This window comes from Bombus terrestris, chromosome 11, assembly GCF_910591885.1.
Source record: "Bombus terrestris chromosome 11, iyBomTerr1.2, whole genome shotgun sequence".
Lineage (NCBI taxonomy): Eukaryota > Metazoa > Arthropoda > Insecta > Hymenoptera > Apidae > Bombus > Bombus terrestris.
Window position 1 is genome coordinate 3,828,703 of NC_063279.1, and position 21,100 is coordinate 3,849,802.

At 34.3% G+C, this 21,100-nt stretch overlaps 2 protein-coding genes across 2 annotated transcripts; both read left to right on the forward strand.

Moving 5' to 3' along the window:
- The first annotated feature begins 6,528 nt into the window (after positions 1 to 6,528).
- LOC100643249 (feline leukemia virus subgroup C receptor-related protein 2) lies at positions 6,529 to 12,967 on the forward strand. The gene is made up of 7 exons (XM_003398769.4): positions 6,529 to 7,277; positions 7,931 to 8,162; positions 9,592 to 9,829; positions 10,060 to 10,271; positions 10,420 to 10,523; positions 11,322 to 11,432; positions 12,160 to 12,967. The coding sequence occupies exons 1-7, from the start codon at positions 7,066 to 7,068 to the stop codon at positions 12,497 to 12,499; spliced, it is 1,449 nt and encodes a 482-aa protein (XP_003398817.1). The 5' UTR covers positions 6,529 to 7,065; the 3' UTR covers positions 12,500 to 12,967.
- Positions 12,968 to 17,519: 4,552 nt separating this feature from the next.
- On the forward strand, positions 17,520 to 20,789 carry LOC100645842 (C-type lectin domain-containing protein 141). The gene is made up of 2 exons (XM_003398791.4): positions 17,520 to 17,669; positions 19,250 to 20,789. The coding sequence occupies exons 1-2, from the start codon at positions 17,658 to 17,660 to the stop codon at positions 19,658 to 19,660; spliced, it is 423 nt and encodes a 140-aa protein (XP_003398839.1). The 5' UTR covers positions 17,520 to 17,657; the 3' UTR covers positions 19,661 to 20,789.
- Positions 20,790 to 21,100: the final 311 nt, after the last annotated feature.

Genomic DNA, 21,100 nt, shown 5'->3' on the forward strand with positions numbered 1-21,100 from the left:
CGAACGATCGATAAACGTTAAATATTAAATATACAAATATATACATATAGTATATATACATATATATATATATATATAGTATCTTGTTAAATGTTAAAAGAAGAAGAAGAAGAAAAATTGAGACATATCGCAGCCATTGTCGAGCTCTCGCGCGTGTCTCCTCGAATCCGCGATCCTCGCGAGATTGCCGGCTATAATTAGTGTAATTCTCCTCGCTTCTTGCTCCTTTCAATTTTTTGTAACATAAATTCTCTACCCAACTATGTCCCACCGTTTGTAAGTTTGTACATTATGCGAGGAAACGAAGTTTCCAAGAAAAATCCACGAGGAAAATCCCCTCCAAAAAAAAAAAGAACAAATAAGAAAGAGAAAAGAAAAGGATGAAAATAGGGAAGAGAATAGAAGAAAATGACACAAGAACACGTCGAGAACGCAACTATCGTCATCGTCTCGAGCAAGTTTTCGTCCGATTTCTGGCGCTTAACGAACGAAACTCTGTCTCACATATCGTTCTTGTAACAATGTTTTCTTCGTGCTGCCATGGCAGAGTCGCGTATGGTAACATGTGACACCGAGACGGAAGCAACCAGACAGCCAGGGAACAGCGGTTTATCGTTAGATCGATGGTGGACCTCCGTGAAATCGTATTTTTGCCGAGAGAAACCAACCTCCCGCCAACTGCAACGCAACGGTTCGCCGCAGGATTCGTTCGAGGAAAAATTGGATCATCCAAACAATTCTGGCCGAATTGTTGACGTGCTTCTACCGGAAGCTGCGTCATGCTCCACGGTTATTAATTTTTCTCATTTTTCTTCCTATTTAACTGTCGACCGATATGAAGTTGGACGATAGTTGGACAAAGATTAACTCGTGTTCATTCCATAATTGATTGTATCGTGAATTTGATCAAGCGAAGAGTTTGATTAAATGAGGATGAGAATCGGTTCAATGAACATTGTTATATCATCGTTTGCATATTTGTACCGTTGTTTCTTATTGGAGAAATTATCAGTAAAAAGATTAATCGCCTAATTTATCAATACCTTTGATAAATACCTTTTGACCTTTGATACCTTTTGACTGAGGTTCACGGAGAGATCCAAATACCATAATTTATACGCGAATTTTCATAATTGTACACTATGTTGCGCTCACGTTTTTGATACGATACGTACACGATATTACCAAGTTGCTTAATTTTAAAGTGCTTTGTTTTAATTTTATCCTGCATTTTATATGATAAATATCATCCATGCTATCTATCTCGCAAAATATAGAATACAAATTAGAATAAAGAAGATCAGATCATCTAACTTAAAACTAATATCCACACAGTTACCATCGCCCATAACCAAACGATATGAGCCAAAGATTAAAAAACTTTGCTTTCTTCAATTTCTCACGGAATACGCGCAACAAACCATAGTAAACCATTTCATACGATTCAATCGTTCTTCTAGAAAGAAAACTAACATTCACGTGCGCGGAACAAATTCGAATATTACTAAGCACGGATGCCATGATGAATCTTGCGGAAGACCTTTGAGAAACCGCACTGGTTTCGTCGTTCAACTAGTTTCGCCGATGGTAAATTTACAAAATCCAATAGATGTCTGGTCGAAAGTATCTCGCGTGAACTTATCGTCCAGCCATCCGTTCGTCGAGACATCTCAACTTTCTAATGGAAAATCGCGTCGAATTTCAGCAAGTTCGAGACACCTTCGACCAACACAGTTTCCATTCGTTGATTCCCTTCTGGTTGTCTGGGAAACCGGAAATGTGTCGCTGTAACTGTTTAGATATCCGCTGGTCCCGTCAGTAACGGCAAAACATAGTGTTTGGTATTGTTAAAATTCACAGAAACAGAAATTACGCCGCGGAACCAAAGTTTTACGAACATACTCTACCATACAACCTCCATTCATTTGAATTTCATTCGTTTTAGTTTTACCTCCGTGTGTATTTTAATTTCAACTCCCGTCAATTAAATCCATTATTATCCGAATGTGAGTTCTTATTGTTGAATCGTTTAATATATTCGTGATATTTATTTTTCTCCGTTATTTAGCTGTTGCGAACTTTGATACTATTTCCATTTCGTTCGTGGTATATCGCTTGCAATGTGATTTTGGAATATTCGAGTTTGCAAATACTCCTCGAATTAGTAAACATTTTATTTCGTCTAATAGATTACAATGATTTTGTATAGATATAGGACGATAAAATATCTTCAATTTATCGTTCGGTCGTTGTTATCTTTTCCTTACAAAACATATACAATGCGAGATGTTAGAACATGCGTTTCGTTCGTAATTAAAGATATTAGAAAGGAAATAAGGATAAGTACATTTTTCTGATTTTCATGTCACTTTACAGATAGAAGGTAGTGTTTCAGCATGACACGAAATTCAAATTGAAGATGAAAACAGATCATTACGTCGGAAGTATAAGCCTCTTGAAAGTACACATTGTAAATCGATTATTCAACGATCTAGCACACGAATGAGAAATCATAAATCGTAGGGAGAACCAATGTCCTCTTATTATACGAACTGTGATTGTCCCACGAAGAGTTCAGATAAATGGAGTGTTGGAGTATTGTCTTTCTTTGAGCGGAAAAATTATCACGAGAATGCACAGGAAACACGTTGAACCGTGCCAAATAATATTACGAAGGGCGATCTGGTCTGTTCGTTCGATCAGTTTTAATCGTGATCGAAACGATGAGAACATTTTCGACGTGAAATCACAATTCTCGATGCTTTCGTCGAGGAAACCGGAACTTGATTTCCGCGTGATGACACGCGTTACCATACTTCATTCCACGTTCTTCCTCTTCGTCGTTCTTCGATGGTCTTTGAAACCCTCGGAATTCATGAATATTTATATATTTTCGAGGCCTCCTTGCACAATTGGGCAAATTCGAAACAGTTTAAAAGATCACGAGCTACGAGTTATGAATGCTTAATAAATTCTTCTGTATAAAAATGAAATGAATCAAATTTTACAAGTGAGTCTTAGAAGGATAAATTTCGAAAAGCTATATTGATTCTCCTATACGACGAAAAATTGTAAAGATCGTTCGTGCAATAGAGGTTTATAATCTACAATTTGTCACTCGTCGTCACTATCGTTAATTTGTGAATAATTGTGCAAGAGAGAACTAGTGGTCGCGCGAATGTTACGTGGGTGTTCGATTTCTGGCCTCTATTGTACAGTTAAACTAATTAGTCTGTAACGTACGAAGTGTCCCATTTTTAGTTCTATCAGTTTTCTAAATCCTTCTGTCGATCGGACTTTCTATCCTTCTAGATGTTTTATATCTGTGCTATTTTAAAAGTTGGAATCTCTTTCTTTCGTCGCTTTAAATCGTTGTTTGCTTTTATTCTTTCGTTTTCGTATATAAAAATGCTCTTTCTAGAGCTTATATCGTAAAGTATAAATCGTTAAAACATTGAACATTTCGTACGTTACGTAGGAGGATTATCGAACACCGTGAACTTGCACGTTGAAACTTATATTTCATTTATAACGGAACCGTAATTTTTCATTCTCCGGTGTGGAACAAAAATTTGTATGCGCTTGTGTGTGTGTGCGTGCGTATTTAAAGTTCGAACGAAAGTTGAGTTCTCGACCAAGAAGAACCTATATTCGTCAGGATGGTCGATTTAGGATGAGAATATACGAGCTACCGTAAAAGAACGCTAGCTAGTCAAAGATAACGCGATATCGCGAACGTAGCTCGCGTGTTCAACAAGAACATCGTAATAAAACAAGCAAAACCAAAGAAAAAAAGAAAAAGAGAAAAATAGAAGAAAGAGAGGAAGTAAGAAAAAGTAATTAAAAAGTAATCTTTTCCACGTGTTTTTACATTCAAAGAGTCGCCCTGTGTGAACTGTTGCTCGGTGAATTGAATAGTTTGTAATACATAATGTATACAGTACGTTAACACGTTAAATATCAATTGTACCGGATTACGGTCCCAAAACGTTACATAGTAATTATTAAACAATAAATTGTATACAATACGAGTAATCGTTAGACTATGTGTATAGATATAAATATAAATATAAATGCAAATATAAATATAAATATAAATATAAAAATAAAAACGAGACACTTTAATATTAATCCGTACGAAATAAAGAAATAAAGATAATTGTTCTTTCAACTTCGTAACGATAACGATCCGTCATTTGTAATATATTTTCGAGGACTCGTTTCAAATGAGAGACAGATGATTTTTCGAGGATTTCAAACCGGGACACGTGTGTGTGCGTCTGATTCTCGGGAGACAAGGATTTAAAAAGAAAAAAGAAGAAAAGAAAATGACGTTGCGTATAATGTAAGGTATCCGCGTCACGGTGGTGTGGTAAAGTACCGACATTGCGTGCCTGATTCGTTTGGTATTCGTTATACCGTGTTCTTGCGTGCAATGAAAGAAGTGAAACCGATACTTACAGCGGATAGTAAATTTTTTTGCAAAACATTAGTTAGAGACTTAATGGCGAACTGTTGAGTCGGTTACTTATGTAAATAATCGAGAGAGAATCAAACGAAACGCGAGATTGTAAAGCTGTTAATTGGTTACGTGAAAGAAGGTGCATCATTCGTGGTTTTATGTTGACAGTAAATAATAAATTGAAGAAGATTTTGATTTCGGTATGATTGAACAAAATTAAATTGAACTCACATTATTGCAAAGATGACAGTAAAAGATCTTTGTTTGAAATATTATAAAGAGTATTATAAATAGAACGGCGTAAAATTATTAGAAGTCTGATAAAAATAGAAATACTTGTCTTACCTTGTTTTGTAAAGATTTCCTTCATAAGGATATTATACGAAAATGATTGTGTAATAAGATAGGAAATTTATGTCGTTATAATTTCTTTGATTTATTACTTACGAGACTCAACGTCGTAACAATTTCCAGCGTTTAATAATTTTTAATAATCTTTGATAATTATTTGAATATTTTCTCAAACGAAACATTTGTTTGGCAATAAATCGCCTATAGAAGATTCACCTAATTGCAGGACGAAATTTTGGTACTGTACCATACTCGATTGTCACATATTTTTACAAATGGAAGAAAATTTCCGGGTGCACCACTCAGTCAGTCATAGTTTTTCCGACGTTTTTTAATGTTACCATTGATGTTAATGCATTTAAGAGTGTCACGGAGTTTATGAAGAGAATTGTGTCGGAGATGTTTAATTTTGTAATAAATTACGAACTTATGTAACTCAGAGAGCCTCAGATTTGCATTATCTTTATTGTTAAAATGTAATATCTAATAAACTTCTGTTATATTCATTACACGATATTTCTTTACTTATGTTACGATCGAACATTAAAATATTCTATATTTTTCAACGGAAATTAAATTAAAAATACTTTGAATTACACGAAACAGTATATAATTAGCATTTTGTTATTATTTATTATACTTCTGAATGAGTTTCCTCAAGGTTTGAAGATAATGATGAAACACAAAACAAAAGCCTAAATTAGATATCGACGATAAGTATGAGTAAGTTAGATAACGCGTATCAGGAATTCTATATATAATACCAACTAGAAATTTGGATACAATTAATAGAGAAACGTAACGAGATTAATTTTCAAACTTTTAATTTAGAAAAAAAGAATATAATTCTCAAGTTAAGTTCTATATCTTATAATAAAAATTACAATAAGATTCTATATCTATTTAGTTAATACAAATACAACTATTTAATTTAAATTCCGAACCCCACTAAGTTTCTTCAGTTTCGAAAGAGACTAGGAATAAGATTTAAACTAAAAAAGAAAGAAACAGAGGAAAGAAATTCAACGATCTCTCTTTTACCAAAGTTATATTTACCAAATGTATATCTTATGATTGGTCACAATTGATTCTTTTTTCGTTAAGTATTTGAAGATTTATTTTAAAGAAATCTTTAGACGAAAGAAATATTCCTATGAGCGTAATATTTTTCGGAATTATTCGAAAAGGAGACGTTGAATCAATACATAGAGACGCCCTATTCCCATTTGGCGTCGCAGCAGGAAGACTATAGTCGCTTATACTTGTAAATTGCAACATTGACTAAACCCAAAAGACTACAGAATGGCGCCAGAGGTTTTCTCCTCACAAACATCTCGCCGTTCAACACGAATACCGAGATTACTATGCATTCTATCAACTGTTTACTTTCGAAATCATGCGCCTGATAGAAGTCATAAAAGTATCTTAATTCTTTGTCGTGTACCTTGTGAAACCTGGCTGCGGTTACAGATTCCACAGATTTAAGAAGAATTTGCTTTTTCATCTAGATTAAAGATTACAACAAACGTTATTTAACAGAGATAGGGAAAAAAATTGATAATAATCGATAATCGATCGATAAGAGATCGAGATTAGATCAAGATGGAAAAACACTAACGAAAGGAAGGATCAATTAGATTCGACGGTTTCTTAAGACCTAATAAACGCGATAAAAATCACGATAACAGCGAATACGGAAGGTAGCTTGGTGGCAAATACGATTGTTTAATCGTGAGTCGAGATAAAACGTCAAGCAATGGCATTGTGTAGACGAAATTGGTCCGTGATCGCGATGAAGACGATCACGCGGGATACATGATCGTTTTGAGTTCAGAGAATTCCTTCAGTATAGAGAATTCGTCTGTCAAGTGTCGAAGAGAAGGAGAGTTGGCGCGATCAGAAACCTAACTAACTTTCTAACTAAATCCCTAACTTCGTTTGAGAAAGAAGAATCGATCAGGGAGGATCGTCGAACGTAAACAGAGAGGCGCACGTTCCTCGCTAATGGCAAGGAGAAAATCGAGTTCCATAGGTTTCGCAACTGACGAAGATAGAAGGTATTGGTCGTGAAACGAATTTGCAGGAGAAAAATTTGCTGAAGACGAATATGGAACAATTTTAACGGATAGAGTTACCTTGTCAAAGTATTCGGAATTTTGTTGTTGAAGATTCTGTTCAGGTGTTGTTTCGTCGCATAAGCTGTTGTTTCGATTAAATTAAGAAGGAAATTGGAAAATCGTCGAAGGAATAATATGAGGATGACAGAGGAAAAGGATCTGAACGAAGTATTGTGCGTGAATAATTTGGTGAAGGTAGTAAATGGCAATGAGAAGAACAACGGTAATCCACTGGAAACGAAAGTGTACAAGAGACGATGGCTGATGTTGGGTTTGTTTATTCTGTACACGGGAATGAGCAACTTTCAGTGGATTCAATATTCTATAATCAGCAACATAGTTAGCAGGTATTTGAACTTGTGTTATTCAGGAATCCAATTATGACAATTTGTACGTGACTCGTTATTTTATACTGTAAATTGTTTCATTACTGGTAATCTTTGTCTAGTAAACTAATGTTCGATATATCGAATAATACTTATATGAGTAAATAGATTCACTTAGAAATACATATTGCTCGTTGAAATATCGTATTAGCATTTATTGAAATATTTATTGATAAATGCTGCTAATTTTTCGAGCAACGCGTACGTTCAAAAACAGTGATAATCAATTTTGTAAATGCCTCAAATCTTGTTTATTTAAAAACCTCAAAAAATGCAAACAAACCACATGCGAAAAATATAAATACAAACACGGTGGAATGACTTCTTGTTTTCCAAATCAGGAGACAAAGATAACATTAATTCCAACAATTGCGTTAGTTATTCCAAAACATGCGAAAAATATCTGTGAATCATCGTTGAATTTACATTCTGAAGTCATCGGTATAATAACAATTTTAAATTACTTTTAAGTTGAATTTTTTAAAAAACTCATTGAATTATAAGTAATACATAATAAGAGAAAAATTGAAAATTTTTTAGAATTCAATGAACTATAATTACAAGTAATACTCGTGAGAAGGAATATTAGAGATTTGAATAAACACGTTTCTCAGGTACTATGGCGTTTCTTCATTGACTGTCGATTGGACAGCAATGACGTTCATGGGCTATTACGTGATTTTCATTTTTCCTGCTACATATATGGTGGATCGAGTTGGATTTAGATGGACTAACATTATAGGCTGCGGTGCTACCTGTCTTGGTTCGTGGATCAAAGTTTTGTCCGTCAGTCCTGACAGATTTTACGTCACCTTCATTGGACAGTCTCTAGTTGCTTCTACACAGGTTAGAAATCAATTCCTCGTTTCTTATTTGTCTCCATTAATGGTAATTTAATTCTCAATTGACATGCCAACAAATAAAAATAGGCTCATAAAAATGTGGACTAAAATACATAATTTTAAGATATTGGCGGTGTTATTTAGTATTCTATACTTTATAAGAGATAAATCATTGTGTAAAATATAGAACACTAAATAAAATGAGATACTTGAAAAATATTCCAATTTATTGATGCCACAATTTAGAATTTAAACGTTTGCTACTATGAAACTGAACTGAAATTTTTCAATGTGAAGTAAATAAAAATTAATAAAGATTGATAAAAACAATGAGAGATTTATTAATATTGAATTTGTTTGCAAAAATATGCTTTCAAGCCATCCTCAAATTCTAAAGGTTCAAAGCTAAAAACTTTGCTCGCGCGTCGCTGTAAGTAGTATGGTACGGTTCGTGTCAGACTGATCCAGTTAAAAGTTGTATAAAAGAAAATAAGCGATGCAATAAATCAATCCTAATCAACGGGCATAATACACAACTTGGAACACGATCGATTCTACTTACGGCAATTATTATTATTCCGCGCACACTATAATCTGTCTGCACCTGTAATTTTCGATGAAAATAATTAAAAACAAGTTTTCACATTGTCGGAAGATTATATTTACAAATTTGACGACGTTGCCTTTGTGAAAATCGCGTGAGTTGTAAACTCAGGTACGTGAAGCAAATTCTGAAAACGTGTCATAAATTTTTGCTAATGCAAGGCATTACAAGTCTAGTCGAACTTTATGTACCAGGCCTTAACCCCGAAACACTATCTCGTAGAAAGATTTATGCTCGTTCAGTGACTACATTTCAGGCTTAATGAAACCTTTGTAATTTGTAACTTCTGTTTCGAAATACATTGTAATTTCAATGTCTACAGAGACCTTGCTCTTGTTCAAAAAAAAAAAAACAAAAAGGAAAAGGAAAATGCAGTTCGAGTTTCGAAATTCTATGGAAGAATACAACTTACAATTTTATCATTTTGAATAAAACAAAACTTGTTTATAAAAGTATCGTGAGAATTTTTGCCTGTGTTTCTATGCTGTAATTATGATTTTTAAAACTTTGCTGGCCCGTATTATATTACTGAAATAACAAATGAAACTGGAATAATTATTAAAATTACTTTTAATAATTTAAAATGTTTTCTGGGAAATGATTCTTTTCAAAAAATATAATAAATAAATAATAGTGTTTCACGATAATCCATATAAAATATAGAATACAACGTAACAACTACATCTGACAATTGAATATTTTTCAACTACGACTTAAAAATTTGTATATTCAAATAAGAGGCAACACGGCATATAAAATATTTAGATAAGCATTTAAATATACTTTAATAATATATAATATAATTTTATATCGCATTTTTTCGTATCAGACGATAATTCTAACATTACCTGGACGTCTGGCAGCGCAATGGTTTGCCGCCAATGAACTTTCCACGGCTACGTCATTAAGCATTTTTGGTACCCAGATGGGGATAGCCTTAAGTTTCTTAATTACACCGATAATCGTGAAGAATCATGAAAATCTTGACGATATTGGCACGGGCTTGTCGCACCTTTTCTGGACCGTAGCTATCATCATGACGATTGCGTTCATATTAGTTATAACATGTAAGCAATTTCTTTTCACTTTTCAATGAACATTAATAAAATTTAATAACAATTCCTAAGTATATCGTGAATTAAAGAATTTTTTTTAAATCAGAAAAAATTGTTGAAAGTAATATACACAAAGGAAAATTACAAAAAGTCGAAAATTATATTTAACAATTGAATTACTAAATATTATATTGTTCAGTTTCGAACATCTGATATCTAAAAACAAATATTACTTCATACAGTATTCGAGGACGATCCAAAATTACCGCCGAGCAAAACGCGGGCTCTACAAAAATTAAATCGAATGGAACTTGAAGAAAATATCATGCAACCCATTAAGAGATTGTTCAGAAACAAAAGTTATTTGATTCTCTGCAATTCGTACGGTTTGAGCATCGGTGTGTTGAACGTCGTAGGAACGTTACTAAATCAAATGTATCTCGCACACTTCGAGGTGAGCTGATCAACAAAGAAATTGTTTCCCATAGATATTTCTAATTTTTCGATTTCAGGAAATTCGAATTCTAGGGAGAACCTGAATATGCTCACGTTAAACACGTCGATTATACAGGTCTAATTATGAAACGTTGAACATTTTGCAGCACGGTGAGGAAGACGCGGGTAAAATCGGTTTGGCCATGATCATTACAGGAATGATAGGTGCTGTCACTTTTGGAGTGATTCTCGATAAGACACATAAATACAAGTAAGAAAATTTTATTCAAATTTCTTCGTCTATCTTTGGAAGATTATCACGTACATTCTCCCTCTATCTTTGCAGCTCCATTTTCTTTTGCATGAATTTTATTCTATTGTTTCTATCTTTGACGCTTATTAGCAGACAGAAATACCGTGTCAGATGATCCATCTTTTTCATTTAACTCTGATCTATTATAATTCAGTTTTTAATAATTCAACAGTTCAAGCTCTAACACTTTCGTGACTGAATACTTTTTGATTATTGGCGAAAATTTCATTATCGATTATTAAGAACGAGAAATAGCAATTTTCTTTCGGAAAAAATAGTATGCGCAGGAGCGTGTAAATGTGAAAAAATTAGTATGCCAGTAAGTTAAATTTCAGATAATAAACTGGAAGACCATTGAAAGACAGAATGATAAAAGCAAAAACAATTCTTCGAGATCGTTTAATTTTTTAACCTAATGGAATTTTCAATAATTTATCGATTGAAACTCCATCGCCAAGATACAATATCGGATTATAAACGATTTTTTTCGAGATATAAAAAATATTCCGCGTATCAGAAGAGTATGTGTGTATGTGTGTGTGTGTGTATCCAACAGAATTCGCTATTTCTAAATCCAACATAGTACTCTAAATGTATTCATTTTGTGAAAAATGGATCAACCTGGACAGTGTTAAATCAAATTCCTGATATATCGTACGTTTCTGTCGGTGTTCATATTTTTTAACATGTACCTCGCCAACGTGTGTCTCTCTTTTTTTAATATTTTATAACAAAACTGGACATATGTACTTTCAGGGAAACAACCGTAATCGTGTATTTTCTCGCACTGTGTGGACAGCTATTCTTTTCTACGTTCATGTGGCTCGAAATGAAATGGATGGTATACCTATCGGCTATTTTTCTCGGGTACTGTATACACGTGCACACACCACGTTTTATTAACATCAGATCATTTCAATTAACAACTTCATGTTCAAATGCCTATAGAGAACTATGTCGTTAGTCGCGTTGTTAATTACCTTGTTAATTACATTACGCAGGAACACCAAGTTCCTTCGATCTTTCAGTTATCTCGTAGTCGATGAAATGAAGCATAGTTCAACCTCATTCGATTTATTTAACTACAGAAGAATATTATCGGTTTCGTGCTTATCGTATTGAAGCTTCTCAACTTGCAAAATAAATAAATTCGAATTAAAATATGCTACGATGTCATAAAATGTCATCGCTCTAATTATCGAAAAATTATCTCACGTCTGTCAGAAATGAAAAATTTTGTCATACTTTGCGTCAAAATTTGTAGCACAGAGGATCGTTCAAATTTTCTTTCACCTTTCTCTATTTCTTTTTTTTTCTTTTTTTTTTTATTAAAACTCGGTTATAACGACAGAATTGAATAGAAATCAGAATACGTCAGTCATCTGTCTGATCATCATCGAAATATACGATAGGAATATCAAATTCTTTTTCAAACTTCCCACCGTCTCTTTACTTGAACTATGGCTTTTACGGCAGTACCATAAATTGTGACGGTGATCATCATCGAAATTTTCTTCCACGATTCACCGTGCAACTCATTCACTCGAAATTGATTCTAGTGCAACTCTAAAGTGCAATTACCTACTTTCTGTAGGTACTTCCTAGTCGGTTACGTAGCCTTAGGATACGAAATGTGCGCGGAATACACGTACCCAGAGTCCGAGGAGATAACGGCGGGAATTTTGAACGTGGCTAATAACGTTTACGGAATTGTTCTCATTCTGATAATGGGCCGATTGCTGGAAGTATACGGGGATATTCCGGTGCACGTGGGGCTTTGTACGGCGCTGCTCGTCGGTTTCATCATGACCGTGTTGACGAAGGACGTGCAAAGGCGTCAGGATGCCAGAAAGGGCGTGCATTACATAGGAGTTAAACAAAGTGAGAAAAACAACGAGTGCAATGGACGCGAGAAAAAAATAATTGGATCGTAATGATTTCTAACATCGACATAAATTTACATTTAATCCTTTCCTGGATTATTCTCGTGTAATATGTATAGTTCTGTTTTCGTACGTTTCTATATACAGACAAAGCCGAGACGTAGACGTGTCAAGAGATGCTCGAGTGAGATATGTTTTGTGAATAAATGCGTGATTGTACGGAAATTTGAAGAGAAGATAAGATAATAAACTATAATTAGCAATTATAAGTGACTGTATCGAAAGAAAGCAGCAGTGAGTAAGGAGATAAAAATTTAAATAAATAATAATAAACACGAACGAATGTAATATAGTAGTAGATGTTCTTAAACTAATTTAATTCGTGTATCGAAATAAACTTCCGATTATAAACAAAATTTAGGGTATATAGAATATTAATTTAAAATAGTTTGTACTATAAAGTAATTTATTATTGATCCTGATAATAAAAAGCAACGGAGCGGTCTGATAACACAAATATTTGTTCGATTTATATTCTGAATTCAATTTTAATTCCATACTCCATATTCATCAGAGGAAATACAAACACGATAAACCTGCGATTAAAAAATATACTACGAGAATCCGTTCTAATTGATCCGTGAAACGTCACAAAAAGACGCTCGGTGCTAGAAATGAAATTGTGTAATCTTCTGCAGGCAACGTTTGCAGTGGACTGAAATTTAATAAACGTCTGCTGGTCTGCTGAGGAACGCTAAACATTTTTCAATTTAAATTTACATCGCCGCGGATTTACATTGCCGCGCGAATGTCCTTAAGATTAGGATGCTTCCTTGTTTTGGCAAACTTTAATCGTATAATAGAAATTGTTTAAATCGTACAACTTTATTGCTACGTGCATTTAAAAACATATGTTCAATATCGAGCGAGTTCATTAAAGTAGAATATTTAGAATAAAAATAAAAATACAAAAGAACGAATCCAGGTCGTTCGATATTAATATGTACTATTGAAAAACTTCTAGAATCAACTGAACGAAAAAATAGAAAAAGTATCCAATAATCTCAGCTATACCTACTTCCTATTTAGAATTTTCATCGAATTAATTAGATTTGTGTGTATTACTGTTTATCGTTTATTTATCAACCCAACTGTTCGAACAAAAGAATAACCGCGAACGTTGCTAAAAGATCACAGAATAAAATATTGTCTTGCAATCATTCTTCTATGAAAATAATAAACTAAAATACATAGAATAAGCCATTCTCACAGGGGAAACATATATCACACGCTGATAAAGTCTGCATCGCTCACAAAACGCTTTCCGAAGAAAATAACAAGCAATAAAATAAATAATAAACAACCAATGGATTAGAAAAGTGGAAATTTAAAGAAGAAATTTCTCGATATGGAGGAAGAAAATGAATGGATTCGCGAAGAGACAGGTACGAAGAGGGTGGACTTTTATCGACAAGGAATATTCATTCTTGTTTTCAGGTAAAAGGCACCAGGGACCAGGCCTGAGTGTGTAGTGTGCACTGCGTCTGACAAGTGACATGACGCGTGCACCACTTGTTACTCGACCAGAATACTTGATATACTCGATCAGAGAACAAAAGTACCCAATGCGGAGTATTATATTTTGCGCTTTCGATCAAACTGGCACTTCTATCTGTCGGGCGCAGAACGTTACGTAGATTTCATCTTGACGCTCGGGCTAGACATTATTCATTCTTCGTTTATTTTTACTATGGCCGCGCGAAGAATTATCGAGATCCAGCGAGAAAAGAAGGACATCTTCTATCGTGAATCAATATTATCGTTCCGAAAATATTTTTACGGCCGATAGCATGCAATTTACCTTCGAGTAAATATAGAAGATTTTTCACGAATATTTACTTACCTATTACCGAATAAATAAATATTTAACGCGCAAGATACAGTATATTCCTTCTTTTTAAATTGCATCCAACTCTGAGGATCGTTAGCGACTACAGTTGTACGCAATTGTGTTTCATAGGCTTCTACGAAGATCTACGAAATTTCGTACTAATATCACGGCGATCGATATCTTTGAAATATTCAAAACAGTAAGAAAAATGTATATTTAATCCGAAAACCAAATGAAAAGACAGTTTAATAACGCAAGACTGATTAACAGCATATTGAACTACCCTCCGATAGAAAATGGGAAACGCTTGAATTTCACTTGAAGTATTTATCGAGACATATTTGGTACGTGACTATGGTTTATTTATTTAAACGATGAACAACGATTTGAAAATTAGTTTCTATAAACGGATCGTCATTCTGTATAAACTCTAATTACGATGGTGAAACAACATTCTGTTGGAATCGAGTTTCGGTGTTCGTTAAAATGACGAAAGGTGAATATTGCAAAATTCCATACAGGGAAACTGAGATCATCGTTGCAACATTCAAACAGGAAACATTCCCATTTAATTCAACGCAGATAAAATATCGTCGTTAGTATAATGAAGTAGAACCTGCATACACTTTTTCTGCGAATTTATTAGAAAAGACTAACCTAACGTAACGAACATTGTGATAAATAATACAAGTGATACCTTAAATATCTTTTTACCGTTCCACATTAACGTAACATATGGTTCCCTTTTAATTAAACTGCTGATGAAAGTAATTAATTATAGCATTGAATTTCACGTACTTTTCGATACACCGCCCATGAATTAACATTAATAAATCTAAAGAAATTTACAAACAGATTCATTTAAATACTATAAAGTCAAACGCATGGAAATTAATTGAATTTCCATTTTTACAGAACTGACGGAACAAAATAAAAATATTTTCACAGTTGGAATGAAAGCTTATATAGCTAATACAGACTTGTATATTTCGCCATTTGAACGTGGTAGGATACTTTGCCTTGCATTTTCATACATTGAAATTTCCCGTAAACGAATAAAAGTACGCAGTTCGGTTAAGTTTAAGATTGTTGGTTCAGTTTAATGTGCCAAGATCCACGGTATTGAAACTGACACTATTATATTAAATAATTATCAAAGGTAACCTGTTAACGGATTAAAAAGTTGTTTACCGTTCATTATAAAAGTTTGATCCTCTATGTTGATTTTTTTATGTCTCGACAATTAGACGCAATTTTTCGGAATGATCGGATATTGTAGGAAGAGGTTGTAGAATCTTTCGCTCTCTTCTAAGCAGACGGCAGCTGATGTCAAACACATCCGCTGAAAAAGATATTGATCTATTGACAGCACAAACGCGTTCAAATAGGAGAGTCGGGCCTCCGCCGTATCCGTCGAGATTGCGATTATCACAAAGGGACTTATGGATTATCGATAACGGGCGAGAATGAAAAGCGGAAACGACAGGTCACCACAAATGGACTCGAGTGGACGCGATTGGAAGGTAGATCGATAGATTCCATTTAATTCATTTGAGCACGGCGCTTCGTCAACGAAGATAAATGGAAAATTTCGTATAAATATTCTATCCTAGTCTACGAAGCAGCTCGTGAATATTGGCTCGTTCATTTGCTTACACGTAACATGGCTAATAACCACCGTCCTATATCTATATCTCTTCGAGGTGTACGATAAAAATTTACTTTCTACTAGAACGTGATTTTTACTTTTCATTTGTTGATAGATGAGAAACTCGACGAAAAATCTTATCGAAAATTCCTCGATCGACCTAACAAAAATATTCCAAAATCCTTTGGTAAAACGCACGAAAAATACGAAACATAGGAGAAATATAAAGCCAGAGAGAGTAGAAAATAAATCCGTCAGTTCTGCAAGCGATTCGCTATCCTCGAGACTAGTTAACTGGAAAGAATTACCGGAACGCTAGCGAAAACCCTGCTGTCTGGCTACTATAGAAAAGTCGAACTTATTCTCTGGATGTTGCACACAGGATTCTTCACAGGCATCGGGCAGCCGGCAGGTTCTAAGCGATCCGCAGCCGGAATCCAGATCGGAATCGGGTGAGCTTCACTGTCAATCCGATAATTAACTTGCATGCCACGTTTTTCGAGCGGCGAGTCCGATCGAATTCGTACGCGTAAGAGCACCGGGACGACGTCCGACCTGATCTTGCGAATTCATAATGGATCCCGCATTCCGAGCACGTGTACCGCTCACGTAAGCCGTGACAAAATTATGTACTACAACGGCTGCTTTCGCCGGTGCGTTTTAAATCGATCCCGGCTGGACCAAGGAGGAAATTACCTATCGCTGAGATACTCACGCTTCGTACCGAAACTTCGTACAGAATAGCGATAACCGTTTTACAAATAACAGTGTGTTCTATGAATATAATAGTTGATATGATGGGAGAGGAACGTTGGTTTCCAAAGATTTACACAGTGTCCCGTGAGAATATATTTACCACAGGATGTTTTCGAGTATGACTAAAAGAAGTATTTGCATACTATTATTTATCATGACGCTTGCATACTAATTAGTTAGGTTCAAGTATATTAAATTTCATATCATTTAGTAGTACTTTCATATTACTTCATTATATTGTAATAGATTTGAAACTCCGCTCTATAAGTATGCTTACAACGTTACCATTAAAACTATGCACACGAGGATTAATTTTAATCTATTTGATTTACTTCGCATTTTTTCTTTTTTTATTAACTCCGCATTTTGAGTTTAAACGCGTAGAGATAGTAAAATTCCTTCTTTTTTTCTTTTAATTTGTGTACAGAGTAAAAATAAAATGAAACGGAATATAAAGGAATAACGTAAAATTTAGGGGAATTCTAAATAAAATTAAAGAGGTTCTAATCTATTTTTCAAGAATATTCCAGAATCGCAACTTTCTGATAAAAATATCGTGATCACGTTAGAGGCATAACATATTAATATCGTCATTATTTAAAACACATACCTATCACCCATCGTCGACTAAGTAAATTCGTTGAAATGTACAAAAAATTGGCAAGAAGCATCGCAAGAAAGTCATGTAGCCATCGTGATACTTCTTACGAATGAATGACCATTCATGACACGTAATATAGGTCTGGCGTATAGTTACGAAACGGCGAGCAATAACCAATGAAATCGTTTCGTATTCACGGTGCTTGGACGCCATCTCATAAACGTGTGGTCGCATATAAAGACGGATGAAAGACACGGGCAAAAGCCAGTCAAAATTTTCCAAGTGGAGTTAACAGTGTTTTTGGCCAGCGATAATGTGGAGAACGGTAACGAGACAATGGATTTATTATGCACGCGAGGAACCATTAACCATTAATCGTACTTTGATCTCATTGAACGTTCCAGCCGATCGTGTATTTACACTTCGCGTCATTAATCCTTTATAACAACGCGGTGACTTGACATTTGCATATCGATTAACCATATACGTATTTTTAAAGTTCTATTTTATAATTTATAGCTTTGTCATCGTGCCATCTATTCGTCAACAGTGATTAATGATTTCGGAATTATTACTTTTATTGGGACGGAAAAATGTAGGAAATCGTAATCTGTTGTCATGTGAATACAGAAAAAATCAAGTTGTAAAGGAAATTAACGGAATGAAACGATTTTTATGAGGTGGTAAAGTAACGCTTTTGTGATATTTTTTATAATTCAGCTAAATGTTTCTCCTTTCTTTTGAAAGAATAAAATCAATATAACAGTAGATTTATTTCGATCTAAAGAAATAGAAGAGTACGATCGTTTAGGTTTTCCCTGACGAATTTTCTAATTCGACGATATTGATCGAAATCGAGTATAAAGTTTGAAAAACGTAAGTTGAATGCGAAAGTTTTCAAAAAAATTGAAGTAAGAAATAAATTTTATAGTTTCGATAGAACGTACGTAATTCTGATAAGAGGAACAATCTTCTGAATATTTTTATAATTCTCAGAACACCGGTTTTTACGCTGTAACATTAAATCTCTGCCTTAACAGCAATACAAAAGTTTTTACGGACAAGATGATCTTTATTTATGAGCAAACTGAAATATGCTGTTTTATATACGCATACATAAATCAATAGTACTCTTCGATTCGAAAACTGAATGTATGAATACATAAATTTATAAAACCTATAAATTGAAATATAAAATATGAACTCGATGGAACTCGATAAAAATGTCTTATTAAGATCATTGAGAAAAGGGACCTGATTAACTTACATTACACTGTTCGTTAAAAAATAATAGTTTGAAACTTTAACGAGTCGTAACGATTATTGAAAGGAATGGAAAGTGCAAAGTAGAACTAAAATTAATTTTTTCAATAAGCAACGAATATCTATTATACTAATATAAAAAAAATATCACAATAAATCACACACTTCCATTCTCGCTCTTATAGTTACGAACAAACTAATCGAAACTGTTGAATTGAATAATAAATTCGTGTCACATTCTATATTTGCTAAACAAATCCGGATACATATACCTTAACATTTCATTTAAAAAAAGCTCTAACATTTTGCAAAATGTTATGAAAATACACACATCAGCGAAAGAAGGACAAACTTATTGCTCGATGCAATATTTTCGCAAACATTAAAACACCCGCGCAAGCCAGGAAAAACTATCTACAGACTCTGCAACCTTTTATTTCTCCTAATCATGGAACACTGGAGGCCCCAATCAATTTAGACAATCACGATCGAACGAAACCATCGTTCCAAACTCGTTTGGTGATAACAATGGCCGTCTGCCAGTAACGTTTCCTTCGTTCCGTATTTCAGAACGCGGCCACCGAAAGGACAGCAGGAAAAGCACGCGACAGCTAAGCCATTAATTGCTTTTCCATTTTCCAGCTGACCCTCGTGCTTCTCTGTATCGGACTAGCAACGTCAGATTTATCGCCATATAAACCAAGGGGATGGCGTCCTAATGGTCAACGCTTTAATCCCACCAACAATCGATTGCATGCGTATTACGGGCCCCCTGGATTACCAGCCTATGAACCTCCGTACTCGACAAGCCACCCCCCAATTTTCACCACCACCACCACCACTACTACCACCGTACCGCCGACAACAACCACCACGACGATGAAAACCACAACGACCCCGCGAACCAGAGAGCCAACGACGCCCTCTACCATTCCGGAGGAAGATTTCGATACGAATCCAGCTCTGGCCATCGCTAATTCCTTCGCCTTTAATCGACCTGTTTACATCTACAATACATTCCCTTTCTTACCTGGGCACGTATTGGTCAAATGAATGATTACGTAGCATCGTTTGTAACGTATCAATAGATTGTTCTATGATAATGAGAATAACGAATGTACAAATTGTTGGTTCGCTATATAGTACAATAGAGTAACACTATTGAGAAGCGTACATTTGTCCGGGAATAGATTTGAAATGGAAAATTATTGTTAATAATTAGTTACTCGATCATTCAGCGATGAAAGAAGTATTCGTTTTTGGCCATTTAAAGGGGCAACGAACAATTTTTCAAAACTCTGACGTTGTTATTAAAAATAGCGTGACTTTGTAGTTCTTTATTGAACGATTATGACGCTACTATCTTAGTAAATGGTTCACTTTTAAAGTCGATTTTTGCGGATATCTCTAATTTGCAATTTGACTCCTCTAACGAACCGATCGCAAGATCACAACAAGAACACATTCGAGGAATTATTATCTTATATGTATACATTGCTATTCCGCTTGCTTTTTTCATATCAAACGATTAGATATTTAATAAACATCGTAGGTAATAATAAAATTAAAACAAGGTGTAGATCGTAGACTGTGGGAAGTGTTGTCCCTAATGGTTAGAGATAAGAATATTGTTTTGGGCGATCGTAGTAGTAAACGTAGGTTGGTGCATATAAACTATTATTTCTTTTTTATACTGGATTTTAAGTTAAATGGGATGTAAGCTTTTTTTATTCGGTAAAGTAAACCGTCTTTTTAATTAAAATTATTTATTATATTTTGTTTTAATCAACCGACAATTACATCGTTTCCTTATCCTTCATCGTAGACTCTGTTCATTTCGGAACAGTTTGCGTAATATAACAAAAAAAGAAAATACCAAAATGTTAACTACACAAAATACGGATGACTGGAATATTAAATTTTGATTTTCATAATTCTTCCGACATCTATAATGTCTATCGCAATGCAACAAGATTAATTTCTACTTATTTACTATGCGAGTTGTTCGGTCTGACGCAAACGTCTACTAGAGAGAATTAATCAGAATATAGTTCTACTTTCGCTAATCAATTCTATATACACATCCTTGAATGATTGTAAAACTAGGCACGTATTAAAAATCCTTGAATAATCTCTAATAAAAAAAAAAACGAAATGTAGCACAAGGACAAGAAAAAAGCTACAAAAATGAATATCTCTTTCCTGAAGCTACTACGCTTATAATCAAAAAATATTGGTTCTAATGGAACTTCCACACTATCACTAACGTGTATTATTCAAACTAAGCTATCATGCTTCACGTTTTTATGCTTTTTCTAGCGAAGATAGAAAAGAAAACAGAGTGACGTAAAAAAGAACAAAAAGAATTGTAGAATATCAAAGGGAATAAATAGTAAAGAGAGGAACGACAGAGATTAATATGAATAAATTATGAGAATCTTTGATCCCCACTTAGTAAATGCATGATTAAGGCTATCTATAATACAGATTTTA

Bases quoted from the DNA above. Each gene is read 5' to 3' on its own strand.
- LOC100643249 (XM_003398769.4), top strand. From the start codon at position 7,066: ATGAGGATGACAGAGGAAAAGGATCTGAACGAAGTATTGTGCGTGAAT. The intron at 10,272-10,419 runs GTGAGCTGATCA...AACATTTTGCAG, and splicing joins TGTATCTCGCACACTTCGAG to CACGGTGAGGAAGACGCGGG. The intron at 11,433-12,159 runs GTACTGTATACA...TACTTTCTGTAG, and splicing joins CTATCGGCTATTTTTCTCGG to GTACTTCCTAGTCGGTTACG.